The following is a 26,090-nucleotide window of genomic DNA, read 5'->3' on the forward strand; positions in this document are numbered from 1 at the left end:
TCTTCCTGGTATTTATCAAATACACTGCATTTCTTTCTTTCTTTTTTTTCAAATAAAAACTTTTAACATGTTTTTCTACCTCCATTTTTGTGTGTGTGTTTGATTTTTCCATCTTCCTAAATGTTATCCAAATCCTATTAATTTTGCCAGATAGAGCTCAAGAAACTCTTCTTCTATTAAACCCTCTCTGGCCTCCTGCCTGAAGCCCTGGTTCTCAAAGCAGTTAGGTCCATTCCAGTCTGGGACATACTTTGTTGATTAGCCTGATTATTTACTCTTTATAATTGCTATTTATGTTTGTATATTTTCATGCCAGTTCTCCACAATGAGAGATCAGGAATGCATCTTGCACTGTATATATCCCTCAATATAAAAAATGCCTTGTGTGTAATAGGACTTGTCAGAAACAGGATTTTCTTCATGTGGCCAAATTCTAGAGCTGAAGCAAGATTTGGAGATCCGACAAGTTTGTTGATGGATATAGTGGAGTCTGAATGAAAGAACACTTTAGATCTTTGAACCTAGCCATATATTCAAAATAAGCGATTTTGACTAAGTGGCTTTTATTAGTACCTATTACTGAGGCTAATTTATAAAGAAAGATATATAGCATGGATGAAGAGTTTGATGCAAAAGTAAGTCTAAAACATCACAAAAATTAACCTATGGAGAAATATTTCCACAGTTTGAAGGTCATGTCAAAGTTTAAGGTGCAGCTTCTGATTAAGACTAATGCTCTTGATTCCGTGTTTTGTGACACCCCAGACTGGTGATTTCTCAGAATTTGTACTCACTACATGCAGCACCATGGTATTCCAGAAGGTGGCGCTGCTTTTCTGCAGAAATTTTTCGTGATCCGCTCAACAGTCTCCTCATTTGCATTACTGCTGCAAAGACTTGGCCAGAAAGCAATCTGAATATTTTATATTAGCGGAAATAGGAATTGCTTACATTTATTATATATTCCCCGATAAATGCAGGTTTCAGAAAGTTAGATTTTTTAAAAATGGCTGTCAATTTTTTTTGCATTTCTAACATTGAGAGACCAAGTTCCTCATTATCCCTGAACACTTTCAGATCTTTCAGATCTTATAATGGGTTGAGGAGACTGAGAAGACTTGAGTAGGCATCTAGGCCCACCCTTCCTTTCTTTAGGTGAGGATCATATAGTCCAGATCCCTGACAAGGTCATCCATAAAGTCAAAGGCAGAGCCAGGAGTCAAACTCAGATCCCTTCACCATCCCATCCTATCCCTGCTGTTAGTTGGCATGTATCTGTTAAGCATCAGGTATGCCTCGCTGCTAAGTGTAAGGTGACAAAAGCCAATATCCATCTCATTCTGAAGATCTGCTATGGGGAGTCCTCAAATAGGAGTGTGTGTGTGTGTGTGTGTGTGTGTGTGTGTGTGTGTGTGTAGAACAGGGGTTCTGTACAATGATTTGTCTCATTCTTTTTTGCAGCATCTGATCCAGGGTAAGCCCTCAACAAGTATTTTTTGAGTAAATGAAGGATGGAAGGAAATGAAGGAAGGAAGGAGAGAAGGAGAGGAAAGGGAAGGAAGGGAGGAAAGGAAGAAAAGAGGGGAAAGAAGGATCGGAAAGAGAACAGAAAGCGTGGAGGAGAGGGAGGAAGCCCAGCGACTTGGAGCACCGCTTATCACCAGCAACAGCCAGAAGGTAGGGGCTGGGATGATTCACCCTGGGTCAGAGCGCTCTGAGAAATAGGATGGAGAACACTTTCTGGCCAACTGGGTTATTTTATTAGCTCTTATTTCATCCTATTTTGACTCAGACAATAAATTAAAAGGTGAATTTGGCGGCTTGTAAGTCTCGGGGAGGATAAGTCTCCACCTGCCTCTGGTGTCGAGTCTGGCGGCGCTGGGAGGACATCCGCCCCCTCTCCCAGCCTCTCCCCCGCCCTTTCTCCCAGCCTCTCCCCCGCCCCCACTGGGTTCCCTCTGCTAACATCCTGGAAACTGCCCATTCATGAGGGCAGACGGGACGTGGAAGATTTTGGGAAGAAGTCCATATTCAGAGTCAGAAAAATTCCAGGAAATCCAAACACATGGTTTTATTAGATTCAAGTCTAGAATAAGAATTATCGGTCTCAGTGCAAGCAGAGCAGAGAGGCTACCGCCCGAGACAGGAAGCACCGCCTCGCCTTTGAATACTCAAAGGCGAAGTACTGGCTTTTCTGTCTTGTGATTTATCTAATTCTAGAGGCAAAGCCTAAATGCCCTGAATTTTATTTCTGTGATTTTCCTTAAGACCCAGTCCCTCCATGGGGATTTTTATGTTTTATGCCATGGATCTCGCTTGACCTAATCAGCCATCAAAAATCATCTACCCTATGTCCCACTACTTTTGGGGTTTTTTTGGCTGCACTCTTGTTACTGGAAGTTCTCAGGCCAGGGATGGAACCCTGGCAATGACAATGCCAGATCCTTAACCTGCTGAGCCATCAGGCAACTCCCTATGTCCCATTCTTTCCCTTGCTAATTGACTAAATAAATTAATCTGAAGTGATAATTCCTATCTTAGAGGACATATTTAATTTTTAAAAATTTTTGTTGAAAGATAGTTAATTTACAATGTTGTGTTAATTTTAGGTATATAGTAAAGTGATTCAGTTATACATGCACACACATATATTTTTTTCATATTCTTTTCTGTTATAGATTATTACAAGATATTGACTATAGTTCCCTGTGCTATACAGTAGGTCTTTATTTATGTTTTATATATAGTTCTGTATATGTGTTTATCCCACACTTCTCATTTATTCCAACCCCTCTTTTGCCTTTGGTAACCATAAGATTGTTTTCTATATCTGTGAGTCTATTTCTGTTTTGTAAATAAGTTCATTTGTATCATTTTTTTAGATTACATATAGAAGTGATATTGTATGATATTTGTCTTTCTCTGTCTTACTTCACTTAGTATGATAATCTCTAAGTCCATCCATGTTGCTACAAAAGTTATTTTTTATGTCTGAGTAGTATTCCACTGTACATATGTACCACATCTTCTTTAACCATTCATCTATAAGATGGACATTTAGGTAGCTTCAATGTCTTGGTAACTGTAAATGGTGCTGCAGTGAACACTGGGATGCATATATCTTTTTGAATTATAGTTTTCTCAGGATATATGCTCAGGAATGGGATTGTGGGATCATGTGGTAACTCTATTTTTAGTTTTCCTAAGGAAGCTCCTAACCATTCTCCATAGCGGCTGCACCAATTTATATTCCCACCAACAGTGTAGGAGGGTCCCTTTTCCTCCACACCCTCTCCAGCATTTATTTATTTATTTATTCATTTGCTTATGGCCACACCCATGTCCTGCAGAAGTTCTTGGGCCAGGGATCAAACCTGCACCACAACAGTGCCCCAAGCCACAGCAGTGACAATGCTGGATCCTTCATCTGCTGAGGCACCAGAGACCTCCCTCCAGCATTTATTATTTGTAGACTTTTTGAAAATGGCCATTCTCATTGGTGCAAGTGATGCCTCAATGTTGTTTTGATTTGTGGGACATACTTGATTTTTCACACGGACCTGGACCCAAAATGCTTTATCTCAGGAGTTAAATCTATGCTGCCTGTGGAGATTTCTGACATTATATCAGGTCGTGAGGGAAGTGGGGTCGAATCCCTTCTTACTCCACTTGGAGGCCTGCCAGACACACCACCTGGGCAGCCGTATGATCACGCCAGTGCATGAAGAGGTTGTATCAGAAAGTCATTCACTTAGCAAACATGACTGAGGAACTGCTAGGTGCCAGGCGCTATGTTGTCAGGGCCTCCGGCTCAAAGGTACCCACCATGGAAAGGAGGGTCTGTGCCCTTGGGGAAGAGATAGTCAGGGGCTTTGGCAAGGACTGATGGGGGAGAGCATCAGGAGATCAGGGGAGAAGCGGATGGTATTCAGGCAGCCGTATGATCACGCCAGTGCATGAAGAGGTTGTATCAGAAAAGATAGATTGCAGCACTGGGTAGTTGCCCAGTGCAGATGGACAAGGAAAGCATCGAGTGATTCTAGTTTATTTTAGAAACCTGCAGGTAAAATGAAGAGTACTAAAGAGTGTAGTCATAGGGGGAACCACAGTTACACAAAATGGTGTGTGTGTGTGTGTGAGTGAGTGCATGAAAAAATCACACTCATGTTGAGGGTGATGGGTAGTATATTTTCAATTTAGGGGATAAAAGACTTTGAGTCTAAAAACCAGCAAGTCCCAGGTGACCTCACAGTTACCAAGGAATGCAATACACATTATGATTTTTTTTTTTGGCACATGTAGGGTTTATTTTAAATATTTTAAGGATAGAGTTACAGCATAATTATAAAAATTACTTACAGAATTAAGACTTATTTATACTTCTAAATGCAGAGAACAGGGAACTGTCTACATGTTGTCTAAAATTAAAATTAAAAATTCAAGCTTGAAAGATGAGGTCATTTACCTAATTTTAAAACACAAACATGAAGACCTCTTAAACCATACACATTTGTTCAAACTGCACTCATGATGGAAAATACAAAAAGCGCAGCATTCCCCCCAAAAACACAGGCATATTGGCCATAATTATTTTCCATTATAATAATCGTTCCTGTCTTTGGAGAACTTTTTTTTTTTTTTTTTAAAGACAATCAGTTTAAGAATGTTTATAGTCACTACAATTTGTGACAATCAAAATAATTTTCTAGCGGAGTCCACAGTGTTCAGAGATTCAAGCTCAAGGCACTTCGGGGTTTGGCGCATCAAAGAGTAACAGAAATGAAATCTGGTTTAGAAGCTACTGATTGTTTTCAGAATGTGCAGTCCCTTCAAATACTGTATGACATTTACAACTGAAAAACCACCTTCTGCTGGCATTACATTTGTCTCATCAGTGCATTTTTATTCTATAACCACTAAACAGCACAGTAAACCAATACACAGAAAACTGAAAATAAAACAAAGACCATAAGAAAATCTAAATGTCTTTAACGGCAATTTTAGTGAGTTACGTTGAACATTCTACTTAGACTAACATGCAAAAAAGGATGGCCTGCTTTTAAGGTTTTCCTTTGACGCTTTACAAGCACCCAGACATCACACACAGGCAGGCACGCATGCATGCGCGCCCTCGTGTGCACACACAGACACACAGACACACAACACAATCATACTTAACAGGTCAGTGAAAAATGCCAATACATTTTATACAGAGAGTCATATCTTGTCTTTGGTCCCACGATGATAATGTTGGAAATTAACACTGGATTCTCTGAAGAAGGAATCAATATTCGGATGCCAGGAAAACACAAGCTATACACAGGGTTCTGAAATATGAGCCTAAAGGAAGACCGAAACACTTGGCTGAGGGGCAGAGTTAGTCACAGCGTCAGGAAGTGTGGTTTAATCCACAGAGAGAATAAAGAATGGGGAAGAAAATGAAAAAACAACAAACCCCCTCCCCTTCCTTTACCCGAAAAGCAATAAAGGAAACAATGATTAAAATAATGATAATAATAATCACATGTCACATTCATCTAGACTGTGGCAGCTTGTGTGGCATTAAAGGTGCTAAGTGACCTGCAGAGAAACAACAGTGCAAGTCCCTAAGCAATGCTAGAGAGTTGCAACTGACCCAGCTGTGGGGTTGCTTCCAGAGGCCTCTCTTTTTCAGCCCCAAGTCACTGTATCGTGTTTGCTCAGTGCATGAGGGACATGTTCCTTCTCTGGGCCACACGTGTCTGCTTGGGCGCTGGGAGCCAGGCTGGGCCTTGAGATTCACGTGTGGGGATTCTTACAAGATAAGCCATCAGGAAAACAGGTGACAGAGGGCAGCACTTGTTCAAGCACAGGAGGGCTATCTCAGAACTGGGAACTCGCTACCTGGAGAAGCTCGCCCCTGGCTGCCCCCAGAAGGTATGGGGCACACTGCAGAGAAAGGGGTGCTGTCTTTACAGGATGCAGGTGGTTACCAGCCAGGAGCTCAAGGCACGGCTTTCTTGAGGGCGGAAATGGGCATCAGGAGCCACTCACAGCCACGCCCTGAAACTATCGAATCTCTTAACATCAAGAACAGCCATCAGGGAGGCTGCAGGACCGCTGGTGTTTGATTGACAGCGTGGGCAGTTAACCTTCCAACCAAATCTCAGGGCTTCCAATGGCCACAATACTGCCTTTCCACTTACTGCCTTTCTCCTAGCTTTCAAAATGCCAGGGCTCATCCAAAACAAACTGACAGATGGCCATTTCACTGCTAAACCAACCGCAGTTCTATTTTGGTTTAAAGCAACCTTCCAGGAATAAGTCACAAAAGGATTCTGCAGCCAAAGGCTGCTGTCGTCATCTCCACAAGCTAGCGTAGGTGACCGACCTTGATGTGGCAGAGTCCGCTCAATGACACGAGTCCACGTCAACAGCACACCTGCAGCAAGAAGATGCAGCACCCAAAGGTATCAGGGATTCCAGCTGTTATTTGTCCAGATATTCTTTGTGGTGAAAGCCGGGGGAAGAAAGCCTTCTGACCTAATCATACTATCAGCAACAATAGGAATAAATATAAAAGTGTCCCAGACAACTTGTAAGAAAGCAACAGCACCATTCTTTAAATTACATTACTAATATAAAAGCACTATATTCTCTGGGGAACTTACCGAATTACCCAAACCACTGATCCACTGTTGCCTTTTAAATCATGTACTAAAATTCAGATTACCGCTTTGCACAAATAATAGACCACATGTGCTGCCCAAAACACTGCATTACACTGTGTGGACCAAGTTCCTGGGTTTCACTTAAAAAAAGAAGTATTTATCATAGAAAATGTCAACAAAAGAAGTTTAAAGCTTAGAATCAAAGGCAGCATTTTACCTAGATTTCTATATGCTTGCTACAATTCTAATGGGGGTCATTTTTGGTTCACAAGTGATTCATGTCTGGACTTTCAGACCGAAAAGTTACTCTGCACTTCCTTCAAAACAAGACGAACACTCCCATGTGCTTTCTGTGCCCAAATTTAATTGTAGATAAATAGCTGTAATATACTAAATATGACTGACATGGTCAAGCATTCCTGTTGAATTGGAGAAAATTATTTACCCCTGTCCCAATCCACAAAGAAAGAACTGCCAACGAAGAGTGGCGTGTGTATACAGATGTATGTGTGTGTGTATACACACACATATGTATATATATACACACATTTATCTGTGTATATATACATATAAACAGATTACATGTGTATATGTATCTGTGTACACATACATATAAAATACATGCATATCCACAGAGAGATAAATAGGTAATGATACATATTTATCTAAACAAAGGGAACAACAAAAATACCAAACCATGCTTGAATTGTGGTAGATTAAGAGAATGTTAGAGTGAAGGGGAAAACTGATAAAGTCTATTACAGTTTTAAATGACTATGATACTAACTCAACCTTTTTTTTTAAACTGAAATTGCCTGTACCTCCTCTCCAAACAGACAGACTTCTTTTAAGAGGAAGGAGTTCCTTACACAATATACTTTGTATTCACAGAAATCTATGCTATTCAGAACAAAACCAGTTCTGCTGGCAGATTGTGAGATCGCAGGGACATTTAAGTTGTCATTAAAATGGAAAGCAATCAAATCTTTACATCTACAAATTATACATTTAATAGTTCCACAAATTTGGCAAAGTTCGTGATGACACCTAGGTTGTTTTCACCAAATCGTAGACATAAATATGGAAATCATCATCAAACTTGATGAAACAGACAGACGGTTTGGCCTCTACTTGATGGATGACCATGCCAGTCCTTTTAGAGCCATCTTCTTTGGCATATTCCACTTGTTTGCCTACCAGGTTGTCCACAACTTCTGGTTCTCTTTCTGCTGGAGGTGAATCAATAGAATCAGGCATAATGTGAAGGTCTCCTTCTTTATAATCATCCAAGAGTTGGTACATATACAAGACAGGATCTTTCTCATAGGTGATGTAAAACCACGTGCTCATTACAGGGACACGGGCTAGGACCATTCCCCTCCACTCGGCCTTAGAGCCATCCTCGGTCTCAAACACGTGCTTCACTGCTTTGCCAATCATCGTGTCCGCTAGGTGTGCATCGCTGATTTGAGATGTTGCAACTCTATCTGGGAGGACTTCAAGCGCAGAAACCCTTTCATCTTCATTAAGTTCTAGTCCATAAACACAGTCAACTCCATCGTATTTTATAAGATACAAAGAAGGATTTACAGGCACCTGGTCCAGAACGGTTCCTTTCCACTGGGTGACAGGGCCTTCTCCCTCTTTCCACCCATGCTGAATCCTGCAGCCTACGATGCTCCGCGGAGGCTGGGAAACTGGTGTGCTGGTGCCCACACTGCTCCGATGTGTTTTGTGGGACGACTTTTTCTTCATCTTCATCATGCTTGCCGACACACCAGTATAGGCCTGCATCAGCTCTGGACCGCTGGCCAGGTGCCCTCATTCATCTGTGATTAGGTGACCAGCAGAACTTCTGGAGAGGATGAAAAGTTCAAGATTCTCCAATTTGAAACTTCTCACGGAATTCCAGTGTTCTTATTAATCCATCATCCAAATGCCGCTTTTACAAGTTCAGCAAAAGTTTGAAATCATGAGGCCTTTGCGGGGCGGCGGAGGCCAACGTCCGCAGCCCCGCGGGCCCCGCCTTCCAGCGCTGCGTTCGGGCGGGGCCGGAGGTACCCGGCCGGCCGGACCGCGCTGCCCCGCCCCCACCCGGCGCCGGCGGCCCCGCCCCCGCCTCCGGTCCCGCCCCCGGCTGCACCGCACAGGCGCAGTGAGCCGGCCGACTGCTGGAGACTTAGCGGCGTTTGTTGTTGTCCTGGAATTGCAAGTACTAAAAGGCCACGATTGGTTTTCGCTTCACTCTGTAAGAGGTCTAATATGCACAGTTCTTGCATTTCAAGCTCTTATGATTAAAGAAAACCGTACAGATAAAAATCGTAGGACAAACGAGCCCGCGCGGAGCCCAGACACAGCGCGAGTAATAGGAAACACAAGAGGTCCCGGGGGAAGCCTTGCGTAGCACCAGCCAACGCTGGGCCGGAGTTCACGAACTGGGCCGGCTGCTCACATAAATCACCCACACCTCTCAGTGGCTAGAAGATCATGTCCCTTGCTTTGTCCTTTACAAACATTTGCAAACAAATTGTCCTCGACAAAGATTTGCAAACAAAACTTTTTAGCAGATCCTTAAGGTCTTTTGCGGGGGGGGGGGGGGCGGTGATAGAACTGCCTGAAGATGTCAGCAGCACCATCAAAACTTCCTTCTGGCTCTATTCGACCTTCTCTGTGCCACGTACGTGGGAGCCGGAAGCTTCTTAATAGTCTACTCACATTATACCTCAATCTAAAAAAAGTAATGAGCAGGAAAATTGAGTACTCGATGTGCCTCAAATGGCTTTCTATTTGGCTTGGGCAGCGGGGAAGTGGGAGTTTTTTAGCTCTTCTGTGGTGCTGTCGATATGAAGCACATTAAACGTGAGTCAGAGTGATAAGACTCTTCAAGGTTCTCTCCAGAAATTCGTTCTAAGACTTCTTAACGATGATAAAGAAACAAAAGTAAGATGCCCGAGGTCCCACTCCTTTTTCAGAGAGTCCCTAACTTTGGGGCAAGAATGTGTAATTTATTACTTGGAAGGAATTCATAATAACAATGTGTATTTATAGTTGAATGACATATATCCCAGGCCTTTAAAGCTGCTCCATGAAGAGTTCAATGATTTCATAAGTTTGGGCAACCAGCCCTCAATACTTTCTCTTCCTTACGGAATATGATTGACATTGGAGGCGTCTGAGAACTTCTGCAGTGAAAACCCCTGGAAGACTTCAGGCTAAACAGAGAAACGAAAGTCTAATAGTGAATATTTCATACCTGCTCTGTGAGTGCACATTATAATCTTTCTCTTCTATTTCCTATATAAAACCTTTAATAAGGTGTTCCTCTTGTGGCTCAGCAGATCACAAATCCAAACAGTATCCATGAGGATGCAGGTTTGGTCCCTGGCCTCGCTCAGTGGATTAAGGATCCAGTGTTGCTGTGAGCTGTGGTGTAGGTCACAGATGCAGCTTGGATCCCGTGTTGCTGTGGCTGTGGTGTAAGCTGGCAGCTGCAGCTCTGATTCAACCCCTATCCTAGGAACTTCCATATGCTGCAGGTATGGCCCTAAAAGGAAAAAAAAAAATCTTTTAGTGAGACTTTGAGATGAAGAGGGTGAGTTTTGGGTGAATATGAGGAGTTGCTGGGGGTAAGGCAAAAGGAAAGGCTGGCTTTGGGGGTCAGCTGACGTATGGGTTCCATGGACACTGCAGAGCGTACAGTGGGGTAAAGAAAGGTGCTGTGGGAGTTTGGAGGAGGAACGTGCACGGAAGGCTTGAGGAGATCAGGAAAGCTTCCTAGATGTGAAGGCTACATTGAAACCTGGAGGGTGAATGGGTGCCAGTTATCATTGCTATATAACAAATTACCTCAAAAAACAACCATTTCATTTTGCTCACAGCTGGGAGGGTCAGGACGTTGGGAGAGTCTTGGTTGGCTGTTTCTCTTGCCTTATAGACGGAGCCCATCAATCTCTGCCTTCATTGTCATGTGGCATTCTCCCTGTCTTCCTCTTCCCAGGGTCATCTTCTCCTTGTGTGTGTCACTATGTCCAAAGTTCCTTTTATTAGCAAGGACACCGGTCCCATTATATTAGAGACCACTCTAGTCTAGTGTGACTTCATCATAACTTGGTTGTCTCTGCAAAGACCATATTTCCAAATAAGGTCACATTCAGAAGTTCCAGATGTTAGGTCTTGACATGCTTTCTGGGGGACACTATTCAACCCATAATAGAGAGTTAGGGCTGAATGTCTCAGGTGGCTTACTCCCTTGGCTGGTGGTTGAGGCTGGTTGTCAGCTAGGAGCTCAGCCAGGCTGTCGACCAGAGCATCTAAGTGTGGTGGTCTAAGAGTCATTGAACTTCCTGTGTGGTTGCTAACATCCTCCCCCTACCCCTCCCTCAGCAGACATCCTGAGAACTAGGAAGAAGCTTCATGGCCTGTTCTGGCCTTGCCTCAGAAATCACACAGCATCATCTCTGTCATACTTTCTTGGTGGAAGCAGTTTCAAGCTGTGGACCACACCTCCCAATAGAAGGAGTGCAAACTATTACATTCAGGATGGAAAAGCAATGAGGTCCTACTGTACAGCACAGGGAACTATATCTAATCTCTTGGGATAGAGCATAATGGAAGTTAGTATGAGAAAAAGAATGTGCATATATGTGACTGGGTGACTATGCTCTACAGCAGAAATGGACACAACACTGTAAATCAACTATACTTTAATAAAAAAAAATAGGAGTGCAAAAGAGTTTGCAGGTGTGCTTGATGGTGGCCACGTCAAGCAGAGGGGAATAGTAACGGAACTGATGCTGGTGAGAAATAAAACTGAAGGTCTATGAAAAGGCCAGATCAGGGGCACTTTGCAATTTGTGTGCAGTGGTTTCCAGTATGTTTGTTCAAAGGCTAATTAGTGTGAAACTTTAAAGAGAATACACAGAAAGAGAGATGGGCATGCAATTTTATATAAAGATGTTATTAAACTCAGGAAAAATAATTCCTTCCTCCCTCTCTCGTCCCTCTTTTCTTTTTATTCTTTCATTCCCTCCTTCCCACTTTTCCTTTTCTTTTACTTTCTTTTACTTCCCCAAGCATGTAGCAGTAACATCTACTTTTCATAATACAGAATCAAGTTTCGGTACTACTGTGTATGCAGCCGTGATCCCTTACATATAATACAAAAAGTATCTTAAGGAGTTCCCATCATGGCGCAGTGGTTAATGAATCTGACTAGGAACCATGACGTTGCGGGTTCGATCCCTGGCCTTGCTCAGTGGATTGGGGATCTGGCGTTGCCGTGAGCTGTTGTGTAGGTTGCAGATGCGGCTCGGATCCCACGTTGCTATGGCTCTGGCGTAGGCAGGTGGCTACAGCTCCGATTCGACCCCTAACTTGGGAACCTCCATATGCCACAGGAGCAGCCCAAGAAATGGCAAAAAGACCAAAAAAAAAAAAAAAAAGATCTTAATTCATGAATTAGTACATTGATATCCTTCAATATGTATTAATAGCAAACATGCATATTTTAGAGTTACACCAATCTAATCACAGGTCAGCTTTGTTGCTTTAGTTTAACTAACAAAGCTATATAGAAAATCAAGGAAGGATATACATCAAATATTAAGAATTATAATCTAAGGGTGGGGGCATTTTGGAATGCTTTTTTATTTACTTTGCACTTTTCAATAGTTTGCAAAATCACCTCGATAGACACATATCACTCTCAGAAGATAATGAATTATTAAAATGTAATGACTCTAATTTTGCTTACATTTTTGCTTAAAAAATAGAGACAATATATTACTTTTCAACAACTTGTTAAAACTTTCTTTAAAGCCTTGGTGTAAATAGAGGTAAATTATTTAATTTAAAATAGAACATGAAAGGCATCTGGGAAGTTACTTTATAGCATCTTCAGTGAAAGCCTCTTGGAAGAAATGAAGTTTTTGCTGAGTCTTAAAGAAGAAAAAGCCCATCAATGAAGAGCTGAGCCAGAGCACTCCAGACAGAGGAAACAACATGTTCAAAGGCTCTGGGGTTACATATAATACAAAAAGTATCTTAAGGAGTTCCCGTCATGGCACAGTGGTTAACAAATCCGACTAGGAACCATGACATTGCGGGTTCAATCCCTGGCCTTGCTCAGTGGATTGGGGAAATGTGCCCAGCTTGTGAGAGGAACAGTTCCTGTGGTGAAAAGCATGGTGACGTATAAGAGAGCATCTGAGATAAGGATGGAATGTAGAAGGTACCAAACGATCGAGATCCTCTTCTGTGAAGGGTCATATATAGTCAGTACTTTAGGTTTTGTGGGCCATGCAATCCCATGGTCACTATTCAACTCTGCCTTTGTAGTGAGAAGCAGCCACAGGCAATAAATACATAAATGAGCCTACTTATGTTTCAATAAACTTTATTTCTTGGCCCTGTAATTTGAATTTCATGTAGTTTTTATGTATTGTGAAACCTTTTATGATTCTCTTCAACTACTTAAAAATGCAAAAATTGTTCTTGTGCAATGGGCTGTGCAAAACCTCCAGTGGGGAGTTCCTGGGATGGGCCATGCCCTGCTGGGACCACTGGGACGTAGGTTGGATCCCAGCCCAGCACAGTGGATTTAGGATGCAGCATAGCTGCAGCTGCAGCTTAGGTCAAAACTGCAGCTCAGATCTGATCCCTGGCCTGGCCTGAGATCTCCATATGCAGAAGGGAAGCCCCCCAATTCCCCCCCCACCCCACAAAAACACAGTGGGCCAGCTCTGGCCCATGGGCTGTAGTCTGTTGATTCCTGCTCTAAGACCATAATGAAAGGGAAAATTTTTTTCTTTTCTTTATTTTTTTCTTTTCTTTTTGTGGTTGCACCTGCACCCTAAGGAAGTCCATATGCACTTTCAAATCTTTCCACAGTATGTTACAGCTAAGTTCTACAACTCCATCTGTATTACTTTCTGATTCCTAGTTCAAGATTATAGAATGGGAGCTTGGGGTAAATAGATGCAGAATGTTGCCTTGGGGATGGATTAGCAATGGAATCCTGCTGCGTAGTACTGGGAACTCTGTCTAGTCAATTATGATGGAACACGTGATGTGAGAAAAAGAATGTATACATGTATGTGTAACTGGGTCACCATGCTGTGCAGTAGAAAAAAATATACATAAAGAAATAAAAATAAAAAAAATAAATTAAATTAAAAAAAGATTATAGAACCACCAAATTATCTTGGAAAATATGGACACATTTTTTTTTTTTTTGGCCTCTATCCATGGCATGTGGAAATCCTGGGAAACTGCATCACAGCAATGCCAATGCTGGATACTTAATCCACTGAGCCTCCAGGGAACTCTGCAAATTTTTTTTTCTAAATGAAAATTATTACTAATGAGATAACAATGTACATCTCTGTAAACTTTTTCAAGGCAAAAAAATGAAAATTAGTGTTTTGTATACTGTGGAATGCCTCCTCCTGGTGCCTCATATAGTACATTGACTTCCTAACACTGTCACAAGTCCAGTTGAGGTCACTAATATTTAAAAGTAATGGTTGAAATTATGTGTAACAATTACAGTGATTATCTTTTGGCTTCAGACCCAGTCTTTTTTTTTTTTTTTTTTTTTTTCTTCTTTTTACGGTCTCACCTGTGGTATGTGGAAGTTCCCGGGCCAGGGGTTAAAATGGACCTGCAGCTGCAGGCCTATGCCATAGCCGCAGCTACACTGGATTCGAGCTGCATCTGTGACCTATACCACATCTTGCAGTAATGCCGGATCCTTAACCCACTGAGCCACAATGGGATCTCCAAAAATTGTTTTCTAAGTAATAAAAATTTCTTGAAGAATTTTTAGAGGGTGTGGAGAAACTCTGTGATATCATTTCTTTCATATTTTATTTTGTATTTTTTGTCCATAGCAGGCAGCCGCTTGATGTGGGATCTCAGTTCTCAGATGAGGGATTGAACCTGGGCTTCAGTGGTGAAACCACCAAATCCTAACCACTAGATCACCAGGGAACTCCCATTTCATTCATACTTTTACAGAATTACTCTGGAGACTGCATGGAGATGAGCGTAGGGGGCCATGAATACACAAGGAGTGGCGTGTTAGGAGGCTGGGGCAGGGGTCCAGCAGGAGGATGTTGAGCTGGACGAGGGTGGCTGTGAGCTCTCCAGACATCTGCATTGATGCATAACTGAACTAAAGAGACCAGATGCCACTGTGTACCAGGCCCTGAGCTGGGGCCTTCAACAATCTTGTCTTTATTTGAAGCCAAGTGCAAATCTCCACCTTCCCCGAAACATTCCTGTTGCCAGCTCTAAAGATCCCTGAAATTCTTGCCATTCCAGTCCTCTGGTTAGTTAAGGACATTGTCCCTAGAAAGTGCCTGTTACCTGGAATATTGATATACCCGAAGAGTGAAAGAATCAAATTGCTCGTAATTTTTAATTTGTCTGCTAATTTGCCTCCACTCTTTGGAGGTGGGAAATATGGACTGGGAGAAACCACCTGCAGCTTGATGCATTTTGAGTGAGTGAAGTAAGGAAGACTAGAGCAAAATGTCCTTCCTGGAGGAAACTATGACGTGGGTGGTACCCAGGCAAAAAAAAAGAAAAAAATATTAACTCTCATGGGCTGAATTGTGGCCCCGCCTCTCCCGGATTCCCATGCTGACGTCTTGACCCCCTCGGGATGAGACTGTACTTGGGAATAGGGTCCTTATCTATTTATGTATTAGGCTGTGCTCACAGTGTACAGAAGTTCCCAGGTCAGGGATCCAACCCAAGCCACAGCAATGACAATGCTGAATCCTCAACCCACTGAACCACCAGGGAACTCCAGAGACAGGGTCTTTGAAGAGGTCATTAAGTTAAACTTAGTCCGTTAGGGTGGGTCCTAATCCTGTGTGACTGGTGTCTTTCTAGGAAGAGAAGATTAGAACATAATACCAGGAAGACCTTGTGAAGACACAGGAATAACTTTCTACAAGCCAAGGAGAGAGGCCCCAGGGGAGACCAAGTCTGCTGGCCCTTTGATCTTGGACTTCTAGCCTCCAGAACTGTGAAGACAAAAATATCTATGGTTTAAGCCATCCAGTGTGTTGCATTTTGTTACGGTGGTCCTGACAAACACATACGCTAACTGAAGGTGTGAGGGCAGGTGTGGCTTGCCATGTGGAGATTCTTTGGTCTAGCTGTTGGATGCTGCTAGAATTTTATTGAGTGTTATTAGGGCTAGGACACTGTAACAACCTTTCTTACTTTAAAATGCATTTTCTTTATCTCCATGCCTATAGGAGGAGCAGGCAAGCTGGAGGGTCTGTTCGGTAAGTGCTATGGAGTGCTGGACTCAGGAAAGTATCCTGCACGTTCATGCTGAGTGATCCAGAGTCGCCCAGCTTATTTGTCCATTTGTCAGGCTCTGCAAAATTGCTGGAATGACCCTGCTGTTCTGTGTCAAAAGAAGGGGATGTCTTAGCTTCATTGCACTGTTAAAGTTGATTCCAGAGTACATTTATGCCATTCTTCTATTCTGCACTTTTAAGTCTCTATGGTTTTTCTAAGTAAAATATGAAAACTGCATTGCAATTTGAGTTCTGTTGGAAATTATAGCTGCAGCAGGCTAACCTCAAGCCCTTCTTTCTCTCTCAAAATCCTCCTTTTCATAGGCTTAAAAAAAAGTCTTTTAATTTTTTCAAAACATGTGACTGCATAGCTAAGTGATTCAGTTCCCTTCTTGTGCTTGGGGGTGCAAAGAGGTAGAAGGAATGCAGAATGAGGGAAAGCAGAATCTAGGAGCCTGGGTGGGTGGTTTGCCTTTGCCTCTGTTCCCCAGCTTCATCCTCTGACCCTGCTTGTCCTTTTGTGCCTTGTTCTCTGAGAGCTGACTTCATTACCTAAGCTCTTGCCCTCTACTTTCTGGTTGGTCTGGCCGATGGGAGGCACTAGGAGAGAGGGAGGGAATGGAGGGAGAGGTCTGGATATTTGCCTCCCAACCCTCCCAACACCTCTGCATGCCTTCTTATAGTTCTGAATTTTTTCCTGTCTATAACTACAGCTCCTCCTGTAGTTAGCCCCAGAAAGAGCATTTCCTCCCTTTCCCCTTCCAACCTAAGAGTAGTAATGTCTCCCATCTCTTCAATTGATAATCTCTGATTATTTCACCATTCCTTATTATTTTCTTTGATTCTACCCACTCGGGGGCAAATAGTCTTTTCATTATATTGGTCTCAGTTAAACTTTTTGGTATGCCCGTGCTAGGACTCTGATAGACCCATGGATCAGAAGACATTTGCTTTCTTATATTAGATATTTAAAGCACTATTACGTATTTTGGCAAAATTTGATATCCATTTTCTTTCCTCAGACTTTACTGAGAAGGAATATAATATAGGTCCCCCCTTCCTGATCTCTAAGTGATTGCTTGCCCCTTTTTAATCATTCATGAATATGCATTCTTGTGGTTTTCTCCAGGTGCACACATACCAGGCTGGGAAGGAATGGGATGAAGTTCCTTATTCGAAAAAATAACAAATGTATATATACCCAGTGGTATGCTGGAAAATGCTTAAAAACCAGCTCTCTTTGGTGGAGGGAGCCCTAATTTGTGGAATTTGCCATTTTCTGTGGTGTATCTCTTTCCACCATAGCCGATTCAAACTACCAGTATATCATAGAACATAAATTGGCAGGAGATGCTGCCTAACCTGTATGAGCACTTGCAGGCTGGTACAAGCTGGCTCCAGCATTCCACTGTTTATATTTAGCTGTAGGCAGATTAGGATGAATGCATTTATATTACAGCGGGAATTTAATAGGTTAAAACATTACAGTAAAGTAGTTTGTTGGGAAAGTCACTGTGAGTCGAAAGGGGGCTTACTGATCAGTTAGCTGTTGAACATAAATAGGAAGCACAGATGTGTTTGTGTTATCAGTGGAGGGTTTGACTGTGGTTCAGTCATTCCTGGTTTCAAATGCAAATTGAAGGCAGCGTTCAGATTCCAGGATCCTGGTACATTGTCATGGTTGCTAAACTACTGAGAGTGCTTGCTGCTTATCATTGAGAGTCCAGCTTCAGTTATTGTTGGAGGGTTTACTTTTCTCCTTCTCAGATAAATTTTTTTTTTTTTGGTCTTTTTGCCTTTTTTGGAGATGCCCCTGTGGCATCTCCTGAGCCGTGACAGGAACTCCTCAAATCACTTTTATGTTTAGTTAACTACATGAGGTGGGTGGGTGAAAAATTATCTGAAAATGATAGAACAACCAGCACGGTTTCATTTGAAGTTCTCTGAATATATGCTGGAAATATGAAAATTATGTAATCAAATCTTGGAGCCCAGAACCCAGGAGACAGCCCTTAAAGCTTAAAAGAACAAATTATACGAGTTCCTGTCATGGCGCAGTGGTTAACGAATCCGCCTAGGAACCATGAGGTTGCGGGTTCGATCCCTGGCCTTGCTCAGTGGGTTAAGGATCCGGTGTTGCCATGAGCTGTGGTGTAGGTCACAGACGCGGCTCGGATCCCATGTTACTGTGGCTCTGGCATAGGCTGGTGACTTCAGCTCTGATTAGACCCCTAGCCTGGGAACCTCCAAATGCTGTGGGAAGCGGCCCCAGAAAAGGCAAAAAGACGAAGAAAAAAAAAAAAAAAAGAACAAATTTTAGAAAGAAGAATAAAAAGAAGTAATAAATAGCAGGTATTAAGATGATTACGGTACTATAATAAGAATATAAATACATTCCAAAAATATTCAGAAAAATTCTGCGGTGAAAGGAGTAACAAAAGTTATTATGGAAAACGAGTTACATTTCAAGTTATGACCCAATCACTTGAAGTGAGAGAAGTACTGGCCATGATCCCCTGCATTTCATTAAATGAAACTATTAAAAATCCAATGATGGACTGGAGAGAATACTGGGCATTTATTCCGATATTTTAAAACTTGTGTGCAGATTGAGTTTCTGCAATTACATGCTGTATTACATCTTTTATTAGAAGTTGATGGTGTTCTGAGGATGGGGCACTAGAACAGTCAGCCCTCTGTGCAGCAGGATGGAAGTGTATTGTCCGTAGAGAATTTAGAACCAATAATTAAAGTGGTTACAAGTTTGTCTGCTTTTAATCATTACCACGTTCTAGTAATTCTAAACGTGTGATGACTCTTAAAAAAAAATTGTTGTTGGTTTAAATTCCAATTTTTATAGTTACTGTTTTAATAATATATTCCTATTAGCTCCAAATTTTATGTGGTATTATTCATCCTTTACTACACATTGTGGTCTGCATACAAGTCAATGTGGAGAATTCCTGTGCTATCTTGTTGGCTCCAGCACATGTGGATTTAGCTACAAATACTTGTTTTCAGAGTAGGTGCATAATGGTTTGGCGTTATTCTGGCTTGCTTCTGGCAAAGTTCATGTCCCCAAATCCTAGATTTGCTATAACAATGGTAGTACAGAGATTATAAAGAGAAAGACTCAGTACTTGAGTTATTTCAATTCTTTACTCTTTCTCATTTTTTTTTTTTAAATTTGTGTTTAAATTGGAAACAGTGACAGAGTTCCCTGGTGGCCCAGTGGTTAAGGATTCGGCGTTGTCACTGCTGTGGCTTGGGTTTGATGCCTTGCTGGGAACTTCCACAGGCCTTAGGTGTGGCCAAAAAAATTAACGACTAAAATGTTTTAATTAAAAATAAATAAACAAATTAGAAATAGTGGAACAGTGCCAGCTACAGTGTGTAATATTTTCATTGAGTTAGTGCAAATTTAATTCTTGCAGGATATGGTTTTCTGAATTTGGCTAGCGTCTTTAAAATAGAATTTCATTTGTTGGAATTGTTAATTATTTCCTTTAAAACTAGAGAAAAAAACAACTAAAAATAAAACACTGTATTAATGGTATGATTTAGAAGTCAACTAAATTTTAACTTTTGTGGATATTTCAGCTTTATTAAAATCACTCCTTATTAATTTTTCTTGGCATGATGTACAAACTTCAATAAGGGAAAATTTTAACCTTCTGCATTTGCTTTCTGTCCATTATTATTATTTATTTCATTTCATATTTGTACCAAACGTATTTTTGTCCTCTAGAGGGGGAGCGTGAAAACCGCTCTGTTCTGGGTGTTAAAGACAGTAGGTGTGTACAGTAGGCAAATATGAGCGTTGTGTAATTTATATAACCGCCCTTTGTTATGCTTACCGTCTTACTGTAATGTTGTATACAGTCTTTTGATGAACACCATCTGCAGTATGCATTGCGATCCTACTCGAAAGGGTGCCAGGCATCACTGACTCCAGTGACACCCAGAGAGGATGTCTGCCCCCAGGAGTCTGTGGAAGAGGATCCTGGAGCACATTGCTCCCTCATATAGGGACCACCACAGGCTCAGAGGCTGAATGTCCCTGGAAGACTGTAAACGCAATGCCACACAGGAGGAAGCTAAGAGAAAAAGAAGCATTTGCAAACATCCTTTGAGGCCACACTTCTGTCTTCTGCTTTATTCTCCAGGACTCATTAGTACAGGTGAACCTTTAGGGGCTCTCTGAGAGAATTAACTAGCACAAATGGTGGAGAAATAGAAGAATAGCATATGATTATTTTTGGTGTAATAAATTCTCATTGAGCACGCAGTATTAGGAGATTGCTGTCTATTTATCATAGATATGTCATTGTTATCCAGAGACCTTGTGGAAAGTTCATGGTGTTTCTGGGCTGTTACCATACAATGCTGGGGAGGGTATAACAAATGAGAGGCTTAAAACTCGCCTTTTCAGGTTGTGTAAGAATAAAACCTAAAATATTCTATGTAATTTATAGCACTTATAATTCCAAATGGTAAATGTTTTTGCCTTTTGTGTTTTTTTTCCTCATTGCTTTCCATACATAAATTAGAGAATCTAAATCAGCACTGTCCAATAGAGCTTTCTGCTTTGATGGAAATTGTCTGTATCAACACTGTTTGATTTAGTAACCTTTAGCCACATGTCACTGTTAAGCACTTGAAACGTGGCTGGCTAGTGGGTCTGAAGAACTGGATTTTTAATTTAATTTAATCTAATTTTAATAGCATCTACCATAGTTGGACAGTGCAGATCTAAGCTCTTAATTTATTTTCCTTCCATAGTCTATGTAGAAAATAATTCATGAAATACCCATAACTGGAATAAATCTGCATAACTTTTATGTAACATGTACTATCTCCATCACTCAGTCAACCTTGGCTTTCTCTTGGCTTTACTGGTTACACTGTATTTTATTTTTAAATGTTTTTTGGCTGTACCCATGGCATATGCAAGTTCCCAGTCCAGGGACTGAACCTAAGACACAGCTGTAACCAGAGCCACAGCAGTGACAAAGTCAGATCTTAACCCACTCTTGGTTATCATTTTAGGTACAAATGCTCTGACTCCCCAATAATCTATGCATTCCTTGAGGGGAGCTATTGTGAATTATATTTTTTGCACTCTCTAAGCATCTACCACAGTATGTGTACTTGTACGTGTGGCCAAAGCTGGGAATCAATAAATATTGATTGAATCGTAATCTAACCATAAAGTAATGACATAAATTTTAAAAATAAACACACGGCCGCACATGCTCACGCATATTTAATCCTCATTATTCCCAGATTCTGTATTGGCTAATTTACCCACTTGCTAAAATTTATAACCCTCACAGTAGTTTCACTGTCATTTATAGACATGCAAAGAATGGAGATAAATTTGAGTTGCCTTTAATGCACATTGAGAGTGAATAAGGCTAAACTCAGCTCTCACATTATATTCAAGTGTCCTCTGGTCTATTTAGTACCCGTTTTTCAAATTTTGGTGGTTTTCACTGGTGATTTCACTGTGTAAAACAGCCGCCAAGCTTAGTGCTCAAGAGCTTAGTGTTTTAAAGGGCAAGAACGCTGATGTGCCTTACAGAAAAAATCACATTAGATACATTTCATTCAGTCATGAGTTACAATGCTGTTGGCTGTGAGTTCAATGCTAATGAGTCAACAGTATATATTAAATAAGCCACTTTTAAACAGACACATGCATAAAACAAGGTTATATAATGGTTAGTTAATGAAAATGTGACTTGAAGCTTGCAGGAACCTGACCCTGAATACCCCGAATTTCTCCTTAGGCGCAATGCTTCCCTAGTTGGTAATTCAGTGTTCACTAAGACTTTATAGAATATAACTACCAAGAATAATAAGAATCGATGGCATATGCCTGCACATATGTGTGTGTACATAAAATCTGTGTATGTGTTTATACAACATCTGTGAGGTGTATGAAGCAAGTTCACTTTGCAAGTCCACCAGGCACACTCTTCTAAAGCAGGGGGAGGACTCATTTTAGTAGATGATTCATAATGATGCTGAATTGAGGGGGGATTCTCATGGAAATATGTCCCCTTTTCTACTGGCCTTGTGATCACCGCTTTAAATTTCATGTTTATCTTCCTTCTTTCCTTCCTGTTCCTGGGGCTCTAACTCTGTACAACAGTGCTTTTCCCTTAGGCTCTCTGATACCGAACAAATTGACAGTACACTTGATAGCCCTTACTAAACGAAGGAGTATGGTCAGCCTTCCATAGTGTAGGTTGATCCCAGTGAGATTTCTAAGGAAGCTCAGTACATCACTCCTCAATGAGATCTTCTTTCCCAGTGGAGTGAGTGCTGCCATTTTTACATGGCTTGGGAAGCAGGTAGGACGTGCCTGTTCTTCTTTCAGTAATTTTGGATGCGTTGGTTGAGAGCAGATGAGCCGAGGAGCTGGCAGTCTTCAGTTCTGTGCTAGCTCAGCAGCCAGAACAGGGGAACCAGGTCACTTGAAATAAGCCAGGTTGAAAGTTCCTGGGCCAGGGAGTGAATCTGAGCTGCAGCTGCAACCTATGTCACAGCTGAGGCAATGCTGGATCCTTAACCCACTGCACCACAGTGGGAATTTCCGCTCCTTGTCTTTGAAAAAAATAAAATCAAGAGCAGCGAGTGGCCTTGGCAGTTGTGAATCATTCATTCATGAATTAAGACTCTGAAGATTAAAATGAAGAAATGGATCTATAACCATATAATCTATATGACTATAGCAGAGAACAAAATAGCTGTTTTCCCATCACACTAAGTTACCTGTGTTAAGTTAAAAAGAAATCCGGGAGTTCCCGTCGTGGCACAGTGGTTAACAAATCCGACCAGGAACCATGAGGGTGAGGGTTCTACCCCTGGCCTCCCTCGGTGGGTTGGAGATCTAGCATTGCCCCGAGCTGTGGTGTAGGTTGTAGATGCAGCTCGGATCCCGCGTTGCTGTGGCTCTGGCGTAGGCCGGTGGCTATGGCTCCGATCCAACCCCTAGCCTGGGAACCTCTATATGCCATGGGAGCAGCCCTAGAAAAGGCAAAACGAAAAAAAAAAAAAAAAAAAAAGAAATCTGGATGGAAGCTTGCTGCTTATTGAAAAGGTGTGGTCAATTTTCAATGAAATTAACTCCCAGTCTCAGATAAACCAAATTTTGAAACTCTTTCATTTTTATAAACATGAATTTTCTTTTTCCTTCTTTCTTCCTCTTCCTTCCTTCCTTCCTTCTTTTCTTTCCTTCTTTCCTTCCTTCCTTCCTCCCTTCCTCCCTCCCTCCTTCCTTCCTCACCTCTCTCTCTCTCTCTGTCACTTGCTTGCTTGCTTGCTTTTTAGAGCTGCACTCATGGCAGCACATGAACTTTATTAGCCCTGAAGACCTTCTAGAAACCCAACCAATTCTCTCTCTCTTTTTTTTTTTTTGGCTTTTTAGGGCTGCACCTGCAGCATATGGAAGTTCCTAGGCTAGGGGTCGAATTGGAGCTACAGCTGCCAGCCTATGCCACAGCCACAGCAATGAGGATCCCTAACCCACTGAGTGAGGCCAGGGATCGAACCTGAGTCCTCATGGATACTAGTCGGGTTCATTACTGCTGAGCCACAATGGGAACTCCACCAACTCATTCTCTTAATTGCAAGCATTAAAAACAAAAAGCTAGCATCCTTTACCCCTGCAGTTTGCATTTATCACCATTCAGCGAGCACGGATGGTTTTGCTTGCTTGAACAACTTTGAAGTGAGCCAATTTTAATGCCCTTGTCTCAGATTTGAGATGCACTCGCTCTGTGTACCCTCAACATTCATTTGACTGGAAGTTTACCCTGTGCCAGGATTGTAAGCAGCTACTGTCTCATTTGTATTACTAACCATATTTTATTTACTGAGAGATTTTTTTTCCTTTGTAAAAATGTGTTTATCTTTTGTACCTGTGACTCGTTTTTATTTTAGGAGGGCATCTGCTACTTTGTTTAAGTCTGGCAATAATTTCAAACGTTAGCTGTCAAATTTGTCAGCAGCCATCATTCTCCCTTCTGTTTTTCTTTCCTTCTCAACACTTTTGAAGCTGGGTAAGCATTGAACCAGAATCTTCTGGATGGAATATGATTCTGGGTCATTCGGCTAAATTTTCTTGTGCACATGTGCTTTATGATGAAGTGAATGAAGCTTAACTTCAGAGTCTGTTTTTAGACACTCATGTTCACCTGAATTTATATATTTCTGAAAATGTTCTCATTTCATATTCTTTCTTTTCTTTTGTCTTTTTGGGGCTACACCTACAGCATATGGAGGTTCCCAGGCTAGGGGCTGAATCAGAGCTATAGCCACTGTCCTATGCCACAGCCATAGATAGCAATGCCAGATCTGAGCCATGTCTGCGAACTACATCACAGCTCATGGCAATGTGAGATCCTTAACACACTGAGTCAGGCCAGGGATCGAACTTACGTCCTCATGGATGCTAGTCAGATTCTTTTCCTCTGAGCCGTGATGGAAACTCCTTGTTTTTCTTTTTACAGTTGCACTTGCAGCATATGGAAGTTCCCGCGCTAGAAGTCAAATCAGAGCTGCAGCTGCTGGCCTACACCTCAGCCACAGCAACACTGGATCCAAGCTGCATCTGCACCCTACACTACTGCTTGCAGCAATGCCAGATCCTTAACCCACTGAGTGAGACCAGGGATTGAACTGGCATCCTCACAGAGCCAATGTCAGCTCCTTAACTGGCTGAGCCACAGTGGGAACTCCAAAATTTCTTTTCTTTAAGAGCATCCTTCCCACTCTTCTCCCCATCATACCCAGTGGTCTAAGTTTCAAGCCCCACAAAAGCCGTGCTGTTTCTGCCACTGTGGCTGTGTGGGTGACCCTAGACCAGTGTGTCATTTTTCATCTTGTAACACTGGCAGCCTCTCCTGACCAAGAAGGCCGAGCCTGGTCTTACGTTCTGTTTCTGTTGCCCCTTCCTCAGGAGCTGGATTAGGTTAACCGACCTTTCACGTTCAGGTAGGGTCTTCTAATCGTTATGAACAGTCTTTAGTTTCCTCTGTGTATCACTCAGGGTTCTCCAGAGTAACAGCCCAATAGGAAATCAATCAATTGATTGATTGATTATAAGGAATTGGCTCAGTTCATTGTGGAGGCCAGCAAGTCCAAAATCTGCAGAGCTGATGCCCTGTTTAAAGACCTGCAGGCTGGAGAATTCTTTCTTCCTTGGAGGAGGGTCCGACTTTGGTTCCATTCAGGCCTTCAACTGATTGGATGAGGTCCACCTACACTCTGAAGGGCCATCAGTTTTACCCAGTCTATTGATTTAAATGTTAGTCTCAGCCCGAAACATCCTCCCAGAAATACCCAGAATAATGTATGGTCAAATATCTGGGCACCCAGTGGCTTAGTCAAAATGACCCATAAAATTAATCTCATTTTGTTGATTGAATGAGCTATTATTTCCATGAGTGACCTTTTTTTTTTTTTTTGGATCCTTAACCTACTGTGCCACACAGGGAACTCCCATGAGTGGCCTCTTTATACCTGGGTTCTTATTAATTCATTTTTTTTTAAACTACATAGGCAGTTTCATTTTGGCACATGTTTTCAAAAAGTTATGGTATGTCCTATGGACAAAGGTAGAGAATAAAAGGAAAAAATAGGGTCTTGTCTTGAAGAGTTTGTCCTTTAGGTAAAACCCTGTGTTTAATGTACTGTTGAAACAACACCAGGAAAATGCAAAGGCCTCAATGCCAGAGATTCCAAGCAGGTCTTACGGGGGAGGCAGAGCTCTTTCCGGAAAGAAATACCAAGGAAAGACTGCAGGTGAATTTTGAAGCTAATCAAAAACCAAAATAAAACAACGAAACTGTTGACTTGATGGGGACCAGGAAGTGAGAATTCCTGTTAGACAGAAGCATCTGTAAGGATGACCAAAACACGGTATGATGGTTTGTTGGTTTGGAAAGGTAGGGCTGTGTTGAGGCCTGAGAAGCTACTGAAAACCAGGTCGGTGGGTCATGAATTTGCAGTTCCTCTGAGGTTTTGAACTGAGGGTGACTTATAGCAGAGAGCCGATATTTAATGCAGACTTCTAACCAAATGCGTGGAATAAGAACTTTGTACAATAAACAGA

The 26,090-nt window shown here is 41.8% G+C and overlaps 1 protein-coding gene and 1 pseudogene across 1 annotated transcript in view; one reads left to right on the forward strand and one right to left on the reverse strand.

Annotated features, from left to right (window-relative positions):
* LOC146405999 (uncharacterized) overlaps nucleotides 1-26,090 on the forward strand; it is a 244,878-nt gene that overhangs the window by 15,161 nt on the left and 203,627 nt on the right. The window contains exon 2 of the mRNA XM_084955716.1: nucleotides 1,462-1,677. Coding sequence (XP_084811842.1) covers nucleotides 1,512-1,677 — 166 coding nt within the window. The 5' untranslated portion in view covers nucleotides 1,462-1,511. The remainder of the gene's footprint in view (nucleotides 1-1,461; nucleotides 1,678-26,090) is intronic.
* Nucleotides 7,512-8,681, reverse strand: LOC110260030 (spindlin-1 pseudogene; annotated as a pseudogene).

Source organism: Sus scrofa, chromosome 1 (assembly GCF_054392235.1).
Source record: "Sus scrofa isolate SSC_HxYL_T2T_F1_AM1 chromosome 1, Sscrofa_HxYL_maternal_Yorkshire_Landrace_v2.0, whole genome shotgun sequence".
In the NCBI taxonomy this organism is placed as follows: Eukaryota; Metazoa; Chordata; class Mammalia; order Artiodactyla; family Suidae; genus Sus; species Sus scrofa.